The 24,782-nt window shown below is 40.2% G+C and overlaps 1 protein-coding gene across 5 annotated transcripts in view; it reads right to left on the reverse strand.

Moving 5' to 3' along the window:
• Positions 1-794: 794 nt before the first annotated feature.
• Positions 795-24,782, reverse strand: part of cep104 (centrosomal protein 104) — a 40,441-nt gene continuing 16,453 nt past the window's right edge. For 2 of the 5 annotated variants that reach the window (XM_074644664.1, XM_074644660.1), the window contains 11 exons: positions 23,751-23,918; positions 18,061-18,237; positions 13,466-13,666; positions 11,394-11,489; positions 11,020-11,101; positions 10,627-10,699; positions 10,350-10,458; positions 10,108-10,246; positions 7,409-7,476; positions 4,195-4,282; positions 795-3,323 (listed from right to left, as the gene is read on the reverse strand). In XM_074644664.1, the coding sequence (XP_074500765.1) occupies positions 3,193-3,323; positions 4,195-4,282; positions 7,409-7,476; positions 10,108-10,246; positions 10,350-10,458; positions 10,627-10,699; positions 11,020-11,101; positions 11,394-11,489; positions 13,466-13,666; positions 18,061-18,237; positions 23,751-23,918 (1,332 nt within the window). In that variant the 3' untranslated portion in view covers positions 795-3,192. The remainder of the gene's footprint in view (positions 3,324-4,194; positions 4,283-7,408; positions 7,477-10,107; positions 10,247-10,349; positions 10,459-10,626; positions 10,700-11,019; positions 11,102-11,393; positions 11,490-13,465; positions 13,667-18,060; positions 18,238-23,750; positions 23,919-24,782) is intronic. The other 3 variants (XM_074644663.1, XM_074644662.1, XM_074644665.1) reach the window with 3 other exon arrangements.

A 24,782-nucleotide genomic window follows, 5' to 3' on the forward strand; every position in this document is an offset into this window, starting at 1 on the left:
TAATTTGCTGATGGATTTGATACAATACAGCACATCCAGATTTAGCATTTTTACATTTTCTGTATGTAAAATTCAAGCTCCTCTCCAGCTGGGTTACCTCTCCACTATAGTACTGCTACTTTGATTTTCCATTTTTGTGAAACCACTACCACACAACTCCTCAGCAGGAAGGTTTCTGACTCTTGGTGCCATTTCAGGTTGTACTTTTCATCACTCTTATGTCATCTTAATCTGAGACTTGATGTTGGTGTAGAGACATGGTTGTAATGGTTTTAGTGCGTGTTTGTGCGGGCATAAATAAGACTGGACTTGTTACATCCAGGTGTTCAATTTATTGTCAATTTCTGATTTCAGGACTGTCAAATCAGACACATTCCATGATGTGTGTTTTGCGAGTCCACAAAGTGAACTTTGTGGACTCGCAAAACACACATCATGGAATGAACAACATTCATAGTTTAGTGATTATTTTATAGGGTGCTGAAATTGTAAAAAAATAAATAAATGATTTGTTTTTATGTTAATATATTGTTTTATTCCTTCCTTTTTATTTTATTTTTTTAAGTGTCAATTCATGTGTGTGTGGGATTTGCAGAGGCAGGCCAAACACCTAAAGGGTTGTATAGATTTATGTTTGATAATGTAAATAAAACTGGAGCCGTCTGTGGACTTTGTAAACACAGAATGAATGTTGCAGCATTTGATTCATGTCGACATGTGAACGGCTGGAGAACAGCACGTTATTATGGGGAAAGGTTTGGAATAAGATGTAAAAGTATCAGAAACCACACCTGCAATGTTTAGCATTTATTTAAACAAATACAGATATTTTTGCAGACAAAAATAGCCATTTGACACTATCGTTATTATTCAGAAAATACTGACTACTATGCACATAAAAACACAAAAATAGTCCTCAGTACAGAAGCATATTAAAGCCAGTGTGATGGATTGGGAAGCTCAAATATATTCTGTTATGCATATCAACTATATTGAAGTTGTTTCTCCACAACAATTAGTTAATAAAGAATTTACCTTACTAATATAACAACTCGCTAAACAAATATATATCAAAAACATCTCAGACTGTTTTACGGATGTTTCTGTTTTAGTTCTTCTTGGCTGTGGTTGAATCGCAAATATATTACAAACAACAACGTCATAACACTGTGCAGAACAATAGAAGTAATAAAATTATAGCTTTAAATCTTACAAATTATTGTCAGAGTCCTTAAAGAGTGTGTGTCAGGGTCAGCCTCAGTCATATTCAGCATAAATTAAGTTGAAGAAAAATCGGTGCTATACAAATTCTACTGTATACAGTACATTACATTCATCTCCATTGTCAAGTTAAAAGATCTACTTTGTCTCTCTCACTGGACTAGCAGAGAATATAAAACTGTGCTATCTACTCGAGATTGTCAGTATAGCATTAAAGGTGCAGTGTGTAGGATTTGGCGGCATCTAGCGTTGAGGTCGCAGATTGCGACCGACTGAAACTTCTCCCGCGTGCCAAGCGTGTAGGAGAACTACGGTGGCCGACGTGAAAACGTGAATGGCCTCATCTTAGAGCCAGTGTTCGGTTTGTCCGTTCAGGGCTACTGTAGAAACACGGCGGCCGGCTCCCCTGAAGAGGACACGCTCCATATGTAGATATAAACGGCTCCTTCTAACACCAAATTCACACCAGGCAGCGGCAAAGTGAGGCTGGCCGCAATAATTACATTTCTCTGCAGCTGGGAGGCGTGTTCATGTGTTTCAGGCGGGAAGAAATTCTTTGTAACATAGGTCAACATGTCACAGGATTCACAGGGTCTGTTCACTGATCGGCTGTGGGTCCACTTCGCCGCTAAAAGTGAAACTTTTCACAACTTTTGTTTGGCCACAGCTTTTCATAGACATTGCACGGCAGCTCGCCGCAGGCCACACTTCACAGCTGCTCTGGTGTAAATTCAGCGTAAGGTAACAAAAACACGATAAGAACACTAAAGAAAACATACTCATTAATATTATATCCCATTTTTCTGCCAATAGATCCCCCTAAATGCTACACACTGTTCCTTTAGGCAGGAAAATAAATAAAGTCCATACTGTACAGAAAGTACAGCATCATCATCCCTTTGGCAAAGTGCTACTTCATTCTTTCAATATCATTTATTCACGACTAAAGCACGAAAAGAGAAATGTAAACAGATGGCAAAGCGTGAAGCTGACAGTAAAGCTACTTTGAGGTTGTTTTAGGTGGCTGTAGGATGCTGGAGTGTTGCCAGGGGAGGAAAGTCTTGTCACTGAACCTCGTTTCTCCTCTCCTCTCATTACTGCTTCTACAAGGAGAGGAATGTTTCTAAGTATCAAATGCTGTCACCGTCGCCTGGTAAGATGTAGCGATTGATTGCATATTTAATGGTACTACACTGGTTGTCCATGGGAAGTGGTCGCTCATTTTAGTTTTATTTACATCCTGGTTTTTACTGAAGAGTTTGTGATTTAAATATTTTAAATGCAATGCCGAAAATTATTTTTATAATGGAAAAATTGCCCATTTTTACAATTTTAAAATAAAATGTTCACATTTATAGCAGCATCGGATAGCTTATGTTAGTTTACCAGCTTTGTCAAGTCTGATATAATAACCCTAATGATGTCATAGTGATGTCATCAGGGTTATCTCAGCTTGGGCTCGGTGACAACACATTTATAAGAGAAATCCGGCATCGCAAACTAACGAGAGGATGCCATGAGGGACTAAATGTCAGGATATCTTCGACCTTTCTTTTTCTAAATCTGTCTCTTGTGAGTCACCAATGGGAGTACAAAACCAAATCAGTGGTGTATATTTACCCACCACGGTGACTCCAAATGGCAGTGAACGATATGAAAAATAAGAGCCTCAAAACCGAGACAACCTGTAAAGAGATTATCAGCCAACAGCACCCGGTGTGCACATGTTCACTAGCCTTCAGGTGTGTGACTAGAAACTAATACAGGGAATCAATAGTGTCTCAATAAGGGGTTAAAACACCCTGCTGTAATGTTTGTACATACGCTGATTAAGACGGTAATCTTAGAAAGATATGAAACCTGTCAGATGTCTTTTCTAAAAGTGCTGATATGCAGGAACAAGGAAATATGGGATTACTTCAGGGGTGTTTGTTGCTGTTGGGTTCCTCCCCTGGGTGCTACGAACCAGTTTCAGTGCTTCCCCGGTGTGTGTCCTCTGGCGAGGGGTGCCAGGGCCGGGATCCGGCTGCCTCGACCCATGGCTCTGGCTCTGGCCCCGACCGACCAGACCTGTTTCAGCTTGGATCCACCAATAGCCCTGCCTGGACACACCAAAAAAAAACACCCCCCCACACACACACACACATTAAGGTAAACCTCAGTAAGAACTTCATCATAGAGGACCCCGCTGTGTTCTTGTGTACTATTTAGCACTAAACAAAGCTGCCTGCATTACCTGTGATGTGAATATAAACAGATGGGCTTCATGACATCAGCAAGTCATGGTGATGTGGCTGCATACTGGGAGAGATCATCTCCTTTGATCACATACCGTGACAGTAAGGCTCATCTAAATAAAATCTATATCTGTTTAAGAGTACGCTATATTTAGAATATTTTCACCGCTTTATCTTGCCGTCAGAAAGCCCTTTCCGATGGGGAACTGAAGCCGTTGTATCCATCTATGTTCTCGCCAAAGCCACCAGTCTCCATTGAAAAAAACTTGTAATTTTTTACACTGAATATTTGTTGCTGAAAAATGCCATAAATAGCATCAAAAATGTGGTGTGATATAATATATTCAGCAGTGGTCCTCTAGTGTGAGTGGGTCACTTTGGCATCAAGACGGTTATTACTACAGTAATGTGAGACGTCCCTCAACAAAATAACGGACATCCAGACTAATACAACCCTACTTAAAGAGACTGTAACTGCATGTTTCAGTCATGAACATCTACTTAAAACCACTGCTGTGAAATATCACTCAAAAATGGATCCACTAACACCCACTAGGCTCCAAATTTAATCTGTCCCTATTTTGATGTTCCTTATTCTGTGCTCTGAAGCAGGAAAACCACAGTGGAACAGTTGCAACATGAAATTTTTTACCAACAAGCATGGGCACTTTGTGTAGCTTTCACACTGAGCGTTATAGGGAGGTGGGTGTAAGCAGAAGGTGTATGAATGCTTTACCTTGTGCTGGCTGGGTTCTCTGGGACACCGCAGTCCTGCGTGAGTTTTGTTTACAGCCCTCCCTGCCCATGAGGTGAGCCTTCCAGGCCTGGAACGGGGACAAAGTAGCTCAGTGAGTCCGTTCCCTCTCTCAGGTACTTTCTCTATCGGGACAGCCACGGGTGACTGTAGGCCCAGTCAGGGCCCGAACGGCTGCTCTCTCTCCCACTAACACTGCACTCTTTCATTGGGTCTACGCTCACAGCTCTGGCGGTGAGAGTGTGACTTTCTGTGAGTTTTTTTTTTTTCTTCATTCAATTTTCAGGGTGTGAGAGATGGGCGACTTCATGTTGTGAATCCGATTTTGAATGAGAACGCACATCGTCACTGTACATTTGAGCACAATTTCAATACCTCGGCTCTCATTTCTTATCCTACTTGGACACTAAGTGGTTTGCAGGGAATACAAATGTTAAATTACTGAAAGCTGTAACCATGTTTAATCAATAATGATGTGTTTTTTTTGCTAAGACCAGCCAAAATGTTGATAATGAGACTCACATTCATGCTAAGCACAGTATCAAAGGACAATAGGCATTTTGCACAGCAAACATGATGTCACAGCAACAACAACACAGGTGTAATTAAAGCTGGGCGAGGCAGTTTATTATGGCGTTATTACAGGCTCCTGCTGTTGCAGAGCTAGCTGCAACTGTAAACAGAAGGCAAAACTATTCGCAATATTTTCTCTCCATCTCTGAAATGCTTCGCCGATATTGTCAGACTCTCTTTTAAAAAAGTCTGTATTCTTTTTTTGGATTGCCTTGCAGTGTATGCAGCTGCAGCCAATGCTGGAATAGCAACTTATCCTGCAGGCTTTCACCAAAGGGACGTGCACGCGCATCTGCATTTCTAGAACAGCCAATAGGAACGCTCTCTCTCTGAATTACCTGTGATTGGCCAAAGTCTCTCGTCACAGGTTAGATTTCTAAAGCCTGAAAACAGAGCCATGAGGAGGTGCAGAAGTTTAGTTTTCTCTCAGAACACTTGAATTACAATATGCTGAAAGGATATTATGGGATTTTTTCCCAATGATGCAAAAAATATACTGCCTACCCCCCCAGCTTTAATATCATTTATTAAGGCATCATTCCAGCTACATGTGCCAGTCCCAGTATTGTGCATGCTGTGTCACGGGCATGGTTCAGTGGGAAACTTGAAATGGAACATAATAATAATATTATTAGTTACACCTGTGCTTTTACAGCTACAAGTCAAAATGCTATGAAAGAGGCCGATTTAACACTAAATCAAATAATGCGTGAAAATACTGCTGCACTGCTCTGCATGGATTTAGACCTTTTAGCATAATCAACACCTGGCCACACCTCCAATCAGTGTATTTAATAACACTGATGGGAACAATCTTCTCCTACAAGGCCCCCCGACTTGTCAAACTGAAGTCTGAGGACAGGTAGAGTCAGGACAGGTGCTGGTCAGACTGATTCATGTGGCTCTTGTGGCTCCTTGAAAGACAAGTTGAATGATTCATTAGACTCCACGATGACAGAGACGTAACGGAAGACAAATGAAAGGCTACACTGTTGTTACATATTTTAGAGGGGCACAGACTCTTGTACACTGTATATCCACCAAAAGGTGGACAGACATAAAGGATAGTAAATGATGAGCAGCTCCAGGGGTGCTGAAATATGAACACTGTTTACTAATGAAAGATAAGAAGAAACTATTTTCCCCCCGTGGTTATATTGAGGTTATATTCAGTGTATCGTCATTTGAGTTACCCATTTTGAATACATACAAATCAGGACTTTTCTGTCTTTACTTCTCCCGAAACTAATAGGAATGTGAAGAATGCGAAGGTATCTATTTCCTTTTGAGACAAATGAAACAGCCCATTATGAACAAAGGCTTCGCCTCCTTTGAACTCTTTAAAGGCCAACAATAGCAGGGTTTTACCTCAACACCTGTTTGCTCCCCAAGCCTAATATTAGATGCTTCCAGAGTTTCTGTGTTGATATAAAAGAGGGAAAATAGAAAAGCTCACTGAGAGAAGTTAAAGTAGCAAGTTCTGTTAAAACCTTAATCGAACAAAGAGTTACCACATTATTATCTAAAATTCACATTTTTGGTCTAGTTGACAGAAGGGACACACGTGTTCCACTTCACACCTTTTTGTTGCTTATGCCATATACTATACATCAATTCAGAATTTTCTATAATCAAGCCATGCTTCACAAGAGAACATAGTACACGCACCCTTTACAGCTGGCATTAAAATGTGTCTTGTATCCAGATTATATGTAGATATGATTTAACCTGATTACACCTGGTATTAATATGTGTCTCCAGTGTCCACATTGAGATCTGATTGAGTTCCTCCAGAGGCTGCACTATGCACGGGCTTACAGCCGGGTACTGTCGGAGAGGCGATGCGTAATGCGCGGACACATCAGTCTCAAAACGCCGCCGTTTAGGGGGAGAGGTCTCGCAAACGTGACTTTGAGGTACGTATACACTCGCACACAGAGAGGGATGAGGAGAGGAGACGCTGAGCACAGACAGAGCGGTGGCGGTGGTCTCGGTCTCGAGTCCACTTTTTTGAAGTCTTGCGCTTGTCTTGGACTCGTGCCTCGTTGGACTTGTACTTGTCGTGGTCTCAGTGGTCTAAATTGATGGTTGTTTTAGGAAGTCCAGTGGTAGAAACGTCAGTAGCAAATATCGGATCAAATTCAAGGTTTATTAATGAATGTAACTTTAGACTGTAATGGTCCTCAAACCTAAATTCTATGCATTGATTAGTTTGATGTTAGATGATAGATCAATATTGTTTATAGATATATTATTTCTGTCCATCCTAACTCATTAATCACTATATTAGCATTAGAAAGACACTATTGCCTATTATTATGGACTTGAACAGGACTCGACTTGCATTGGACTCGGTCTTCACGGCCTTAGGACTTGGTCTTGACGCAGACTCAACTGGACCTGGTCTGGGACTTGACTTGGACTCGATTAAGTTGGACTTCACTACAGCCCCACCTCTGGAGGTGGTTTGGCCGATCGGATCACAATCCGTCCTCAACGCGTTTTGGGTGCATTTACACCTGTCTGTATTGATTGCAATCTGATCACCCAAAACGCATTTTAATACCAGGTGTAAAGGGGGTCACAGAGATGTCAGTGAGTGTTTGTCTCTCATGCAACTCACCTTCTCTCCGGGTATGAAGTTGTTGTGACACAGAGGACAGTGGTTGGAGCCTTTACCCGAGATGGGGGCTGAAACAGAAACACGACACCTGTTACCTGTTATACAATTACAGAAAAAGATCCCCTGATGATGCCAGAGACAATTCAAATAAAATTACATCCCTGAAGGACAACAAATACAATACAATGCACCCTTGAAGACTGGGAGCATAAGGGTGAATACAATCTATCATATCTCACAATTCAAATTTTCTTATAACCAACAGGCGTAAGAGAGACTTGAATGTTATGGTGATGACAAAAGGCTCACTGGTGTCAATTATCTACGGAGACATATGGCTGGTAATAGAAACATAGTGTGCGCCTCTTTCTTCAGGTTATTTGGCACAGTTACGGTAAACTGTATCTACCAACTGGAAAAAAAACAACCAGAAGGTCCTATAAGAAAAGATGACCTCAGCTTCAAGATAGTAAATACTGGTAGTTTGAAACCAACACTATGGAAAAGTACTGAGCACAGAGCACGTTTTTCATGATTTAAAAGAACTTCAATTGTGGCCACAGATGCACTGCACCTGTCAGGGGATGACTGTTCAATAAGTTGAGCCAAATATATTAAAAGAGATCTCAGCTGCACTGGGTGCTAAACCAAGGTCAGGTGGTGGAGACCCAAGGTAAAAACCAGGAAGAAAAACACATGAGCAGAAGTATGTTTATCCACCTGAGGTTAGTGAATCAATGTTTAAGGAAATGGGACATTTTGGAACAAATGTAATGGATGATGTAATTGAGGAAGTGAACTTTTTTGTGCGCTCTGTGAGAGAAGGAAGGTGAAATTTGAGGTATGAGGACAAACATTGCCAGATGTAGATGAGATAAACTGCCTCATCATATCAATAATATCAAGTACAGCCAGTTCTGCAAACTACTCTCTGAGGCCTGTACTACGAAGCAAGATTTGAGGTTAGCGAGGTTACTTCCGGTTTAACCCTGGGTTTTCAGTCCTATGATGATGGTTCACTTCTTAATTTGGTAGATCGTCATGGTCAATGATGCTGAACACCTAACCTGCTCCGCAGCACGTTGTGTTTCAGATAACAGATCAACTCATATAAAAGCACCGCCTACTGACCAATCACATCGTAACTCACCGTAAAATAATATACGTAGAAGTTAAAGTCATAATCCGGGCTAAAAGCAACACAGTTTAAACTGCCACCTGCAGAAAGGACAGCTGGCATATGAAAGTAAGACTGCTTACCGCTTTGAATTATATTTCTATTAGGACTGTCAAAGTTAACGTGATAATAACGCTTTAACGCAAATTCGTTTCAACGCCACTAATTTCTTTAACGCATAAACGCAATCGATCTTTCATAGATTGTAGCAGGGTCAGTTATGAAGCTAGAGTGAAGATATTGGTATCATATGGAACTAGAAAACCTAAGGAATAGGTTGGTATCAACCATGTCATACTAACTTGTCACAAAGGAGGCTAAATAACGCTCCAAACTTACACTACATTTTGGCGAGGAAAAACTGGCTGGCCATTTTCAAAGGGGTTCCTTGACCTCTGACCCTCAAGATATGTGAATGTAAATGGGTTCTATGGGTACCCACGAGTCTCCCCTTTACAGACATGCCCACTTTATGATAATCACATGCAGTTCTGGGGCAAGTCATAGTCAAGTCAGCACACTGACACACTGACAGCTGTTGTTGCCTGTTGGGCTGCAGTTTGCCATGTTATGATTTGAGCATATTTTTTTTACGCTAAATGCAGTACCTGTGAGGGTTTCTGGACAACATCTGTTATTGTTTTGCGTTGTTAATTGATTTTGAATAATAAATAAATACAAACATGTGCATAAATTTGCCCACTCCCATGTTAATAAGAGTATTAAATACTTGACGAATCTCCCTTTAAGGTACATTTTGAACAGATAAAAAATTTGATTAATTTGCGATTAATCGCGATTAACTATTTTAATCAATTGACAGCCCTAATCGCCACTTAGCCTCACAAGTAGTCACTTTACTAAGCTTACCAAGTGTAGAACTTGTGGCATGTAATACCCCCAATACAGCGGAACAAGGATCTTAACTCTTAACGGTCTAACGTAAAGCCAAAATAATCAAACAGTTTTTTCGGTCAAACAGTGGACTCTTTTTGAATGTCCTAACCAACGACCTGACCTCAGTCGAACTGAGTTTCTCTTAATGTAGACCACAAGGCAACCCCCCCACCCCACCCCCAAAACAAGCAAGATGTGCAGCTGGCTGCAGTACAGGCTTGACAGAGCATCAACAAGGAAGATACCAAGTTTCTAGTTCACCCAGTAATTTACAGGTCTCATATTTTAATATGATGCCTTCATATTAGATGATGTTTATTTAAATTCAATCCCTTAAATTTGGGGAATTATGTATATGGATGTAAACACCATCACATAACAGCTGCAGTAAGACATCACTTTAACCTTGTAGTTTCATTACAAATAAACATAAAATGAAATTAGAAGTAGATAAAGTGCATGTCTGATCTGAAAGGAGCTTATCTTTAGCTCTAATTTTACCTGTTTGTGTCTACACTGGCACTATCCAATAAAGAAGAAAACATACCCTATTCAAACAAACTGCATGATTTTCATCACATAAAAATATTCCCAATGGCATGAAAGAGCGAGACTGAGAACTCACTGTTGCAGGCGGGGCCCTGGACGTGACGAGTCAGATCTTCAGTGGCCACGGCCTCCGAGCAGCGCGGGCACTGGCTGAACTTGGACCTGCTTTCACATTCACCCAGTAAGTGCTCGGTGAGGCTGGCTATCTCCACTACCTGTGAACACAACGCAGAGCTGTACACAAAGTCTTCAGGCAGATGTGCTTCTTTCAAGAAGACTAAAAGACATGCCAACACCTTTGGAAATGTAACAGCGTACCTGTCTGCATTCATCGCAGCGTCTCAGCATAGGACAGTGTTTCCAGTAGTGAAGGTCCAATCCATCCTCTGTGAATGACTCGTCCTTTTTACCGCAGAATATACACAGGCTGAAAGATAAGAACAGGCTGCAGATCAGATCGTATCCCTTCAAAGCACTGGCCCAAGTGCTGGTACACTGATAAATAATTCACTAAACGAAAGTTCAATGATTTTTTTCATCTTTCTATTATTCCAGTGATTTTTTAATGATTTCCGTTGAGTTATGAGTCACTTACTTGTCCAGATCGTTGATAGATTGTTGAACGTCAATACTGTCCGTTACCTTGTTCTGCGGCACTTTTGTGACAGCTGGAAATTAAGAAGACAGTATCTGTTACTTCTCATGGCTGCACTAATTGGAGGCCGCCCTTTTCGAGTATCAACCCAATGAGATCCAGCAGAAATAATTAAGTTTACAAAACTTAGATTTAACCGCACCTAGATTTAAAAATGTTAATATTATTATTACTATGAAGCCTTTTGTAAAAAAATATAAATACAGTATATATCATGAGTTACGTGAACTTTGAGAATCACTGCTGTACAGTACATAATGATGTTTAACTCTAAGGAACATCTTTAATGTGATTAGGAACTGTTCTGATGTCCAGGTAAACATGTGTACGTACTTGTTTTGCTGGCTTTTTGGGAGTCAACTTTGGGAGCTTCTTTCTTGAGCATCTGTCCTTTGGTGCTTTCATTCCCTCTCTCCTTCACAAGCAGAAAGAGAAATATGAATAGATGAAGAGAAGAGATGCTGTCACACAAGCAAAGCTCTACACAACATTAACAGTGACTTCAGACAGACAGCTGTGGAGAAATGGTGGATCTCTTCTTTATAAGACTTAAGGAGAAATAGTGTTGTTATCTGTTCATGTGAATAACTGAGTTTCTGACCACCTCAAGAGTAAAAATACGACTAATTCTGTGTGGAGTCCTGAATACAAATTAGTAGCCATTACAAGAAGTGATGTAATCGCAGTCTGATGACAGCTCCACCTACTGTGATCTCTTTCAAGGCAGCCAGCTGCTCCTGAAGAGAGTGGATCTCCTCCTTCTCCTTTTGCCCATCCTGCTGACCACCTCCCTTCTTCAAAGTCTGGGTGAAAAGTGACATCAGCCTCAAAGTCAGAGTCAGTTTTTCAGTTTCATTTTCCTCTGTTTGCTTCCTGTCTTCTCTCTTTCTCCAGTTAATATCATTTCAAGATCCCAGATCTTTCTTGCTCACCACGCCAGCTTTCATGTCATCATTTTCTTCTTTAAAAGTTAACCAGCTTAAAGCTCTGCAGACTTTTAGTGCCATTACGTAATGGGAAGGCCAGGTCTTAATAATGCCAGTAAGAAATACAACTTGATCACTGTGTGAGTCACATGCTTTGGAACACAAGCTGACTAGTTTACTGGCTGCCTCTGTGGTTTCAGCTAACAGCTATCCTTTACCACATTTTGTGTTGATTTTGTGAAAAGGTCAGTCACGTTTGTTGCTAGTGTAGTCTTACACGCAGTTCAGTTGGTGATGACACGAAGGATATGAAAGAAAATGCAAAACTTTATCTACATTATATCATCAATGGATACATGCATGGATCTGTCATGGATATAATTTGTTTTACTAAGTGAGTAAAAGACAGACTGGCTTTGGCAAAGGAAGCAACAGAGGCAGTTACTGTAGCTGTGCAACATGAAACTCTGTTACCTTCAGCTCAGAATAAATAAGAAGACATGACGTCATGCGGTCCCCTGTAACAAGCTCAACAGAGAGTGCTCCCATCTGCTATGTCTGACACTGTCCATCTACCAGCTGCTCCTTGGTGACTACAGTCTGTTTGAAAATGTGAACACAACCTCGGCCTGGCAGTTTGATGCAGATAATTTTAACATAGTGAACATAGACACCCATATAAATATCTGAAATGTTACATTTTGTTATAACAGAAAAAGGAGATCTCTGTTATTTTTTTCTTTGCTATATTATATTTCTTCTTTAAGTGAAGATGTTAAGTATTAAAGGTAGGGTTGGTAATGTATTTTAGAGCGCTTTCACAAGCCAACATTAACTCTGTTTTACTCGAACTCTGGTGCGGTTCGTTTGGGCAGTTGTGATCGCAGTAATCGTATTGTGACGGAGACCAAAACAACCGGACCGAGATCAGTTGCGAGACGGACCGTTTCTAAGTGAACCACAAACGCAGGCTGCCTGTGTGGACACTTGTTGAGCAGGACACAGGTAAACGACAGGTTAACATGAGTGGGCGAGGACTGACCAGGACTTCTGCAGAAGTTCAATGTTTGCTTGACATTTGGGCATACAGAACATACAGAATATGCTAAATGAAGTCCATACAAAAAAAGGAGAAGGGATTTGTGTGCACAGTAGATCAGTGTGAAAAAAGTGAAAAAACTTTGACAGCAATATTTCAAAGTCTGTGATTTCCTGCATAGAAGTGGCAGCTCTAGAAAGATAGAAAAAAAAAGATAAATTGTCTCCTTTGTACACGCCCCTCAGCAAATTATTTTTTTATTTGGTCTGCTTTCATTTGTGCGCTGTGAAACCGAACCAGACTAAAAAGAAAACAAACCAAAAGTTTAAATTTGATTCGGCTAGCCAGACAGACTATGACTTGTGAAAGCACCCTCAGAAACATCTTTTCTTATATTTGTTGAAATGTATTATATTATTACATCTCGAACGGCAATCGATAAATCAAATGCTCTGACAAAAAAATAGAAAAAAAATCTGTTATCTCTGGGTGTCACAGTACTGTAATAAACTACCTGCCTGCCTGCTTGCACTCTGCCTGTGCACTCATTGCGCGTCACCGGAGTCTTCCACAAGCTGCTAGCTTGACAGCTGTGAATACTAACGGGGAAGGGACGGGTTGTGTTGTCGACTTGGTGACTTTCTCACATTAGGGACTTTTGGAGCTAGTGCTGCTAGCTACTTTCATTTGAAAAGAGTTGGCAACCATCATCTTTAAAATCTAGCGTACTCTTGCGAGTTTCTCCAATGTTACCCACCCAAGCTTTAATGAGAGATTCATTTGTAGTGAAGAACAAACAAAAAACACTTCTTGCCTGAGTGTCCACCAGCTTTCCATCAATCTTGGCAAAGCCATCAAAGAGGGTTTTGAGGAGGAAGTTCTTCCGTGCAGCAGCATCGTTGGGTGGAAGGTAGCGGAGAACAGCAGCTCTGTGCTGCTGGTACATGGATAAGATGAGACGCACTGCGAGCTCTCGAACCGCTGATGCATTGTGCTGCAAAGCTGCTGTACAGAACTGACAGAAGAAAACAGGGCTTTCTATTAACATGTGAACATTGGATATTTCTGCTCCAACATATGCCATAAGGCAGTTTCAGCTTTGGTTTGACCGACTCAACAGAGACACATTTATTGGGAAACAGAAAGATGTTTTTTTCTGTTGTTGTTATTGTTGTTGACATGAAACTTGTTTGGAACTGCAAGTAAGATTTCATTTTGAATGATAAACGATTGTATAGGGATGTGCAATTAGTCAAATTTCAATTACAATTTTGGCTTAGAACAATTATGAAAACAAGATAATCAACATAAAAAAATTATTGTGCAGCATTCCATTTCGCAAGTGGATTAGGGAAACTTGATTTCCCGAGATAGAAATCTTCCGGAGAAAGACATTTCTTTGCCATGAGAACCATGATCACCTATGCACACGTGATGACAAAGACTTTCAGACTGTATGAGTGCAAAGCAGCGCGACCAAAGGAGAGATCATTGCACATTGTGGTGCAGACAAATATTCAAAACTGATTGTATTTAAAGTCTGAATTAAACTGAAACTAACACAAATATCCTCTATAAGTCTAAATAAATTGGTTTCCAGCGTTGATCATCTGCCTATTTGTAAAATTCACATGAAGGCTATAAGGAAATAATCTGTTCGGTACTGTACATACCGTAATCAGATAACTACAGCCTTTGTCTGATTTTCTGTACAACCTGATATCTAAGTTTTCTTCCCCCTTTATTAAACTTGGAGCAACTTGTTGGGCAACTATAACTGCACCGAAACTTTTCAGAAGTTGTTCTAATGCATTTCTTAGCCTTGTGTAAAGCAGATTAAATTTCCTCAGTTTGAAAGGTGCCATACAATTGAACTTGGCATGCCTTACCTCGAGCACGCTAGGGAAACAAGTCAGGCGACGGTTAATATTCAGTGCTTGCTTTTTAACAGATAATAGTTTTATAAAGCAATATTTGCAGTCTAGTTTCATGTGCAACAGCACAACGTTGTTGAGGACGTCCTTTGAGGGAAGATGTAAAAAGAGCCCATTATCTGACATAATCTGTGTGAAGAGAGTCGCAACACAATGGAAATCCCACAGCGGAGAACATTAACATCCAGAGGTAAACTGTGTACAAAGGCCACCCGACCCTCGTTCAACCGGCTCAGGGACAGCCTGCCATTATTCTCTGTTGTCTCTGCCGGCCACTTCTCATTTTAATTACAGGAAATTCAATCACCCTCTATTTTCACTCTGGCTCCCGCCTCGGAGCAGATCACCCAGGTAACAGCAGGGGGAAAAAGGAAAAATGTTCAAAATATAGCTGGGCTAACACTGGAGAGCTGTCAAGAGGGTGATTCACCAGATCTAAAAGAGGCAGATACCAGTAGAGGTTCTAGTTGTGAATTTAAGGGTTCAGCCATTTACTAAGTTTCTTGAGTGTATTAAAAAGATATGACCTGTGTCTGTTGTGCAACTTTGTTTTTTATGCTTGAAGAGGGTTACTATCACCAAACCAAAGGCACCGTGATGGTATTTGCAGATATATGCACATATTTCCTGGGTTTAATCTGTATAGACATGCATACATTTTCGTTCATATCGTATCTATCTCTATGTACTGCCTGAGCGGAATCTTTTTCTTCCCCCACTCACACACACATACACTTCAAACTGTTTGCTTGATTGAGGCGCTTTGTGTGTTCTGAGGAGGAGGACAGCTATCCCCTAGAGACCCCTTTTAGACACGTTTTGGGCTTTTTTTGGGGGGTACAGGGTTTTTTTATGGGGTGATAGCGGTTCAACAGTAGATGTCACATTGAAGTGGTGTACATCATCTTAAAGCTGGGAACCTGAAAATTAATTTGAGATGCAGCTCAGCACGATGTATCAAGTTGTTCTAGTATTAATAAGATAATTATAATAAACATGAATTAATTCATTAATTCATGTTAATTAATGAATTGTGAAAGAGTATAAGGGCTTAGAACATTATGATAGAAGTATATGATGGTCATTCCCATGCACATTTATGTCTCATAAACTATAATTTTTGGGTTGATATTTGTTACACAGATTTGGTGCTAAATTTTAAAAAATGTTACCACTCGAGAATTGATAAAAATTATCAATAATCCTTCCAAAATACCACATTAAGACTCCAAGACCTTGAGGAACAACATAGAAAAAGCCATGCTGTGATTTGGTATAAAAATGTTTGACATTTGGAGATTTCTGCAAGAACTGCATTTTTTGGCGACTGAATGGCGAGCACTTATTGTCCTGGAAACTGCTCAGAAACCCCCGTATTGACAATCTACCTAGGAAAGCCATCCATCCTCTGAATGCTCTAGGTCTTTAGTTTGCGGCTGTCAAGTTTCATGAGGCTGTGATTATCCTAGAGGTCACAACCGGTCATTTTAAACAGTGAGGTCTAGTTTCATATGATAGTATAGCTTTAAGACTGAGCCTGCGACACCCTCTTAAAGACAGTGATGTCAGTCGGGATCGCGGGTCTTAGAGGGCTATCGATAACGGGTTAGCACAATAAAATTTACTGCGGGAACCAAATAGCTGCCCTGAACCTTCAGTACTTTCTAATTAAAAGGATTATTGCTTGCTGCTTGTTGTGGCTTACCAGGTATCTCATCAAAAGCAAGTCAGTCTCCTCACAACCCATTCATTACTTAAACTGAGCTTCAGTCTAAACCTGGTGCCTCTAACATGTTTCTCATCAAACTGATTAATGTGACAATCAGGAGAAAAGACAAGCTGTGGAATAAAGCACAGCCCTCCTGTCACGTCTCAATCCAGACTGGAAATGTTTCCCAGGAAAACATGGGAGGGAGCCAACACAAAGGGGACAGGCGCTGAGCAAGCATGCACAAACGTGCAAACACAGGCCACCCAGTGCCACCTGTGTGGCTTTGGTTTCAGAAGGCGGAGAAACTCAGCGGACAAACCTAACAATTTGCTCTCGCTGATAAAAGATGTGCAGGGTCGAGAGGAGGGCTGAGCGAAGGGGGGATGGGCGGAGGACCGGCCGTAAACTAGAGAGCGACGGCTTGTTGTCCTGGTCAACATTTGGATAGTTTGCACGTAGATATTAGGTCACTGCTGGAAACCAGAGGAGTGCAGGGGACGTAGAGTGGATGCCAATGGTGACAACATTGACTCAGCTGACTGGAGCTTACTGGCAGCCTGTCTGGGAGAGCTGAATGGCCACAGAAAGCCAGGGAGGGACTGTTCCCCTTTCAGTTAGTCACCCTGTAATTACTAAGCCAAATGTAACGGAAAATCAGCTTGATGGATGCCTACTTTATAGTGGAATAATACAGGAATTATACTGTATGTATCTTTATACAGTACATGTGCTATCATGTTATAGAGGATATGTCCATAATTGCTATGTCCAGATTGGAAAGAGACAAATTGACACTGCCAAAAACACAGCAGTAGTTATGAACTGGCAACACCTACAGTGGCATTTTTTGGCTTCTGCTGCTGCTGCTAATATTAAGAACATTTATTTGTGAGATTCTACAGCTATAAAATCCCCTAAAAATGTGTCCCAAAAGTCTCAGAGTACAGTAGTCGAGGGCTGCTGTGACTGAAATGTTTTTACCTCGATATAATAGAATAATTGTTTCATCGTCTCAAGGTTAAAAAAAAAATAATGGCGACCAAAGCTGCTCTCGACTTCCATACTGTGAGACTTTTGGGGCAAACAAAAGATTGATTTCCCAAGATAACGAGATAATTAACTTGAGAACTAACAGATAAAAGATAATTGCATCCACGGCTACTCTCAGCTTCTGTATCAAAGATGAAAATAATTCACATTAATTAAGGACGTCAACATCACAAAAAAAAAAGAATGGATAGATGCATTTAGCATGATTAAAGGGGACCTGTTATGCTTTTGTGCTTTTTCTCTTTCCTTTAGTGTTACATAGTTTTTTGTGAATGTAAAAGGTCTGCAAAGTTATGAAGCCCAAAGTCCACGCCAAAGGGAGTTACTCTCCTCCACAGAAACACTGCTCCTGAACTGCCTGAACTGCCTGAAACGCCTCGCTTGAAGTCCCGCCTTTTATTCAATAACGTGGTGATGTCACCAAGTAAGACAATTGCATAATGGCTAGTTTGGAACGCCCTCAGACAAAACTAGTTAAAGTGGAGCTGGATCAGTGTCCAAAGAGTTTGGTTTGGTCGACCAATCACAGTAGTTAGCCAGCTGACCAATCAGAGCAGACTGGGCTTTTTGGGAGGGGGCGTTGGGAGGACAGCCGATATGAGAAAAATAAAGCGTTTTTTGAATATTAAAGCATGTAAACATGTTCTAGTAGAAACCCAAATACAAGTAGGCACCTGAAAATAAGTATAATAGGTCCTCTTTAAGGCCTTTTACCGTCATGACATTGTCCAGGGTGAAGCCAGAGTTCCCTGTACCCAGATCAGCGAGTAGCTTCTCGAGCAGCTCGGCCCGACTCCGAGCCAGACGAGAGGGGAAGTTGGATTTCAAGGGCTTCACCAGCTCACTTGGGATTACCTGCAGGGTGCGTACATCCTTCAAAACAGCAATTTCCTAAAAGAAGGACATGAGAAAGAGACAATGACTTTGACATTTACAGTGTAAAAGTCATGTAATGGCGTTGTAGGCTTATGCACCTTTACATTAAGTGATACGTGTGCTGTACAGCAAGCCGCTAACAAAACACATCTGTGTGATGCTACACATGGTGATTTGTCATTCAACACAAGCATCTGTAAGAGAGACAAGTCATGACAGGGAATACAAGTGTACAATTAAAGTAAGACGGAAGACAACTCTTGGAAAAACTTCTCTCAGCTGTTTGCTTGTATGTCGTAAATTTGGGACACACACAAACACACAAAAAAAGTATATAATTTGTCCTCAAAATACAAAGAAGCATTCAGTCATCTCTCTTGCGGAGGTCTGAACAGACCCAGAAGGGCCGGGTGATGACTTCAGAGGGCTGAGATTCGTGGTAATGGCCTGTGTCCTAAGTTGAACTCATTGAAGGAGAAGCTACTGTGGCTCATCCCTCCCTTTCTTACTCAACACACACAGACGCATGTTGCATGAGTCTGCAACAGATTCCAGTCAGCAGATGCACATTGCGTATGTTCACACAGAGTTTACTTCACTTACTGTACGTCATCACTCAATCCAAGCCAGTAACACTTTCTGTTCTCACCTACCAGTGCAACATGAAAACGCCAACCTCCAGTACAGGCCACAAATAACAAACACCACCTCTTCAGTATGGAAGCTGCACTAGTGGCTCTGTTTCAGTTAAAGGCTACAAGGAGCCAGTCTAGGCAGTCAGAGGAACTACAACATGGGGCTTGTTTGAAGGCTGGGGCAGAGCATGACAGCAACTCAGACACCTCCTAACTCACCCTGTATGTACTGTATATCAAGCTACAGCACATTGCAGCATGCAGGCAGTGACTCAATCCCTGAGGTCAATGTCATGTTAGGAAAGCTAACTTAAAGGTGCAGTGTGTAAGATTTAGTGATATTGAGCGGCGAGGTTGCAGATTGCAACCAACTGAAACTTCTTCTGTGTGCCAAGCGTGTAGGAGAACTACGGTGGCCAACGTGAAAACGTGAATGGCCCATTCTAGAGACAGTGTTTTTGTTTGTCCGTTCTGGGCTACTGTAGAAACATGGCGGCCGACTCCGTGAAGAGGACCCGCTCCGTATGTAGATATAAACGGTTCAAAAACACCATCATCTGGAATAATGACTTTCAGTAAGGTATTAATAATTTCAATGTCAACGTTATGAATGAAGCTTCAAACTATTCGGTCGGCTACAGCCCTACGAGCCACACAACACAATTTTGAATTTGACGGACAGCCTGTTATTTAATTTTTTAGACCGCGATATGTCCGGTAGTTGTTTTATATGTCCAGAATCCTGGAATATGAATGACTTTATTGGCAGTTAAAAGAAAAGCGTAAAAAACCCCTGCTCATGTTAGACCTGTTGTCCGTTTTATTTTTGCCTACAGATCGCTGTTTCTACCCCTCCGAGTGAGGCAAAGGTCCTGAAAGATACATATACACGTTTTCTTTCTTCTTATTTCGGTGTGCTTTTATGAACATAAATAAATACCAATTAATATATGTTGCACTCTGCGGCTCAGAGTGATTATACAGAAAACATACTTATTAATATTATATTCCATTTCTGCTAATAGATCCCCCGAAATGCTACACACTGGACCTTTAGGATGTTACAAGCTCCTTTTTAAAAAACAAAAAATAATAATAACACTAGGATCGGCACACTCTATTTGATTAGGATCAATTAAATAAAGTGCACAGAAGTTAATGTGCAGAAGCTTGTTTTGTATTTGCATGTAACGTCCAGCACATAAAAAAAACCTCTCAGCCAGGTGAGTGGTGGATGCTTAAGCTCTTAAAAAAAATAAAATTAAAATAAATAAAAACACCAACCAACAAAACTGGCTAAATCTGAGAAGTAAGGGCTAAGACGCATACCACCAAAACAGCAACGCCCTCCGTTCAGCTACTTGCTGAATCAGCGGGTTGCACACACAACCTCATTCATCACACATACAGGCAGTTATATAGACTGAAAAAAGAGTGATAAATAGAGTGAAAAAGCAACACATGTATGAAAGGTGTTAAAATAATGGCATGCGTTGTTCTTTCTCCCTACAGTATACAGTGGGGGCATACCAACATTAAGGGATAATTACAGTAAGAGGACTAGGGCTGCAACTAACTATTATTTTCATTGTTGATCAATCTGTTAATTATTTTATCGATTAGTTGTTTGGTCTATAAAATGTCAGAAAATGATTAAAAAAAACTCAAAGCTATTCAGTTTACTGTCATAGAGGAGTAAAGAAAACAGAAAATATTCAAATTTAAGAAGCTGCAATCAGAATTTTGACTAATTTATACTTAAAAATTACTCAAACAGATTAATTGATCAAAATAGTTAGCGATTAATTTAATAGTTTACAACTAATCGATTAAACGTTGCAGCTCTAATGAGAACTGTAACTGTATGAAAACAGCATAGAGTGTTACTGCTCCACTTTTAAACAACAAAAGGCACCCTTGGCTATGACTTACATACATTTCGCTGTTGGAAGGTTGTCTGTGATATGAAAAAAAAACTAGGTCAGTCTGAAATAAATGTCACTCTGTTTAACAGTATTAGTTTCATAATCCTATCAAAAAATGACATTAAGTCAGGAACATTTCCTCCAATCCTGACTTCGTAAATGTCAGTCCTGTTTCTGCACATAATGACTCAAATGAGCTCAGTGTGTCCCTGCTGAAACACACAAGTCTCTCTTTGACTGTTTCTAATTTAAAAACACTCTGAACCTTTGTTTTTTGGGTGGTGCATCTTTCTTGGAAGAGTCATTTAGTTTCAGAGAGATAAAGTAGTATACTACGATAAAACTGTTTACTCAATCCAAAAACACAGAGATAGACCAAGCACGCACGGGCAATGTTTTCCAAAGTTTGCCTTTGGAGGAAAGTTGGATTGAATTTTACACATGTTGGAGCTGCTCCTTCTGTTTGCTTACTGCGGGGCGTGTAAATAAGGTACCTTTCTGATCATTGTTTGAATGCAGACTTGTGGGTGCTGCCTATCAGACTGATTTCACCTGAAAGGAATAAAACATGCTCCGTTTAACCAAACCCATTATCTGTGTTTACGTGCACATAAAACTCCAGTTAAGCACACAAATGAATACAATCAGTTTGTCTTGCAGGTGCACGTAAGTCACTGCCAGCGTCTTTATCTACTGTGATTACTAATCATACCAATGACACTTTTACTTTAATGACATAAAGATTATGTATGAAAGGGTTTACAGGAGGACTTCAGCCTCAAGAATAGACAATTAATCAATTAGCAGATCGACAACAAATTGATTAATCTGCTGGTTCCAGCATACTGAATATCAGGATTAGAATTCACACGCTATAATACAACTAAGGTTTTCTAAGAAAAAAATTCTGCAGTAAACTATTTCTTAAGTGTTAAATAACGGCACAGATTATTGTTTCTATACATCGTTTTCTGCAAAAAACGTGTGATCTTATATTAATTACAAAGTGTTTCTGGTTTTAAACAACATGTGGAACAGATGGATGTAAATCAAGTTTCTGCCGATGAATTCAGTGAGTTTTATGAGTATATATCAATAGTCACAGTCAATAGTCACAGCATCTCTTGATATTTCAGTACTGTTTCACTGAGATTTGTGTAAACTTGTAAAACCAAGATTATTTCTGTAATTGCTTTTTAATCTATAACTATTTATTAGGGTTCAAGCTCCAAAGGGAAAAAACTTTCCTGTCACACGATAGGAGCTGCAATCAATTTTTTGCAGGTGAAAACTGTATTTTATGGGTTGTAATGGTCCTTTAAAGGAATTTCAGCAGGTAAAAAGGACTGAGTGGGCTATAATCTGTCAGATATAATCCTCATGAATGAAATCAAACCATTCTGAGACAGAAAAAACATTTCAGTCACAAGGTAGGAATTTTTTGAATAACACATTTTTGATTTCTCATCCTAAACCACAAATCCAATTTCTACCAAATTTTCTGTGGATCATTATTGGACCAAGCTTTTTAAAAGTTGCAGAAAGCTTGTTGCAAGCTTGAACCCGCGTACTGCCGCTTGTGGCTGTAATTTTTTATTTATTTCGCTTATTTTTAGATTGAATCTACAGTATTTTCACCAATACCAATATGAGAAAAGAGACCGGCCCAAGAGGTGAATTTTATACAGTGGTTTTTTTTCAGAAATCTAACCTCTTGAAAAGACGGTTCAATAAAAGAATCATTTTCTGCTTTGACCTGATCTTAGGGCTTGAAATTAATTCACCATTTAGCTGTGATCTAATGACTTTCTCACACTGCTCAAAATCCCTAGCCAGAACAGGTCCACCCTTATATGAATCATGACATATTTTCTCTTCTCTGATGGATTCGGAGTTTACAAAACATGTCACTCTACTTCAATGATTACAGTATCTTGTTCAACCATCTGCTTGTATGTGGTAATGATGGTCAAGGCCTACTTGATGAACAGAGAGAGAGACCCGCATTATTGCTGCCGCGTTATTACCGGAGAAGCTAAATGAGTCAGCAAATCCAATAGCTAGTACATTTAGTAAAAGCATTAAGGAATAGCAATAGCAAATGGGAAAAGAAGTTGCCCTTTTAAATGCTTGATTAAAACCAGTATTCATAATTCACTTTGTGAATCCAGTTATTTATTTCTCTTTTTAAACTGCATTTTTAAATAGAATTTTAAATTCCATTATTTATTCATGAATTCATTAATGTATTTTTTAAATGATGTACTTATTGACGGTTTTATGGTGTTTTTGTAAATCCTTTTTTAATTTGAAGTATTTATTGATTGGTTAATATTTCATTTGTAAATTCTTTTCATAATTCATCTTTTTATTATGAAATGTAATAAAATGATGTTTTATTATTTTGAGGTAATCTTTCTTAGTTTCTCAGAGAAGGACATATACTATATACTATAATCTCACTCCTCCTACTTGCCTTTAATATGGTAAATACTTTATTGTATGTCTTTATGTGTTTGTGGGTTTTATCGGTGCACAGTTGTATTGGTTTGATTTCTTAAGTATTTTGGCTTTGCTGTCATGCTGTTCCACCCTTGTGATTCTTGTATAGACCCGCCTCATGGGATAGGGAGGTTAATAAAGTCCTTTTGTTTTTGTTACAAGATGACATAAGTTCCAGACTATTGTTGTGTGTGTGGCAATTTAATATCAAGAAATCACTACAGCTTCAAACTACAGATATAATAACCATAAACATAAATGAGATTAGCACCAAGGGCATCAGTAGCCTCTTCAGTACATTTTATATTGTTTTTACATGATCAGACAAACGTTTTCAGGGAAGATGGTGGAGGGAGTAAAGGCAGATTGCATTGTTGCTATGGAGCCAAAGGGCAGATGACAAGAAGTAAAAGGTTAATAGAAATCAACCGGTGACACTCTAGTCAGTCCGGCGTGTTAACAATACCTGAATGAAGGCAGTGGCCGTTCCCCGGAGGCGGCTGGCTGAGTCTCCAGTCCTGGCCAGCAGGTTGGGCCAAGTCTGATCCATGCAGTGGGTCACCTCGGCCCGGCCCAGCCCTGGGATCAGCTTGCTCAGCAGGAGCCGCAGCAACTTCAGGGAGGCGTGGAAAACCTAAGGAGAGAGCCAGTGGACGTTTAGCTCCAAACTTAGTGGACTTTCCAAGAAATGTTAGCACCAGGGTGATGTCAATTAGCAGAGAGGCTTGATGTGGCAATGTGTACTTTGAGTGGGTGAGAGGATGCAGATGGAGAGTGACAATCAGTAAAGCAAAGATGCCAACTAACCTGTATTTTACAGGTCAATTGAATTACCAGCGCATTATCAATGTTGGATATATTATGGAATTTGGTGTTTACAAGGTAGATTAAACTGGAAAAACATATAACAAACGCTGGGCTTCATTCAGACACAGTATATAATAGGGGTGTCACAATTCAATTCGATTTTAGACATGCAATCGATGGACTGTGGCTGGAATCGCCAAACAGTTCAATCAGTGATGCTTTCTTTGGTTGCTGCAGTCTCTAAATCTTCTGCAGCCTACCATCTGTAGTTTTGCTGTCAACGACACGTTTGTTGTTTACATATCTCATCAGGAGCAAGGAAAAATGATGCCAAAACAGTGACTTCAGGAAGCAGGAGGATTTCACAGTTCAGTTGTTTCTCCGTCATCGCCGACTCCGACAGTGGCCATGGTGTCTCCAAAAGTGGAGCTGCAGACTACCGGTAAGATAGCTGTACACTGCGTTGAAGTGTTTTTCTTTCTTTTTTTTTTCTTCGGCTGTGCAGTAACATTAAGCGGGGGTGGAGAGAAAAAACAAATACTGGGAGAGTCCTGCTTTTGACTTCAAAGGTCGAGATCGAAAACTCATTTCGATCGATTTTCTATTTAGAATCGAAATTGTGACACCCGTAGTATGTAATGACATGACATGCAGCTTAAGGCCCTGACACAAGCCGAAGGTTGGCCATCGG

This window comes from Sebastes fasciatus, chromosome 8 (genome assembly GCF_043250625.1).
Source record: "Sebastes fasciatus isolate fSebFas1 chromosome 8, fSebFas1.pri, whole genome shotgun sequence".
NCBI lineage: Eukaryota > Metazoa > Chordata > Actinopteri > Perciformes > Sebastidae > Sebastes > Sebastes fasciatus.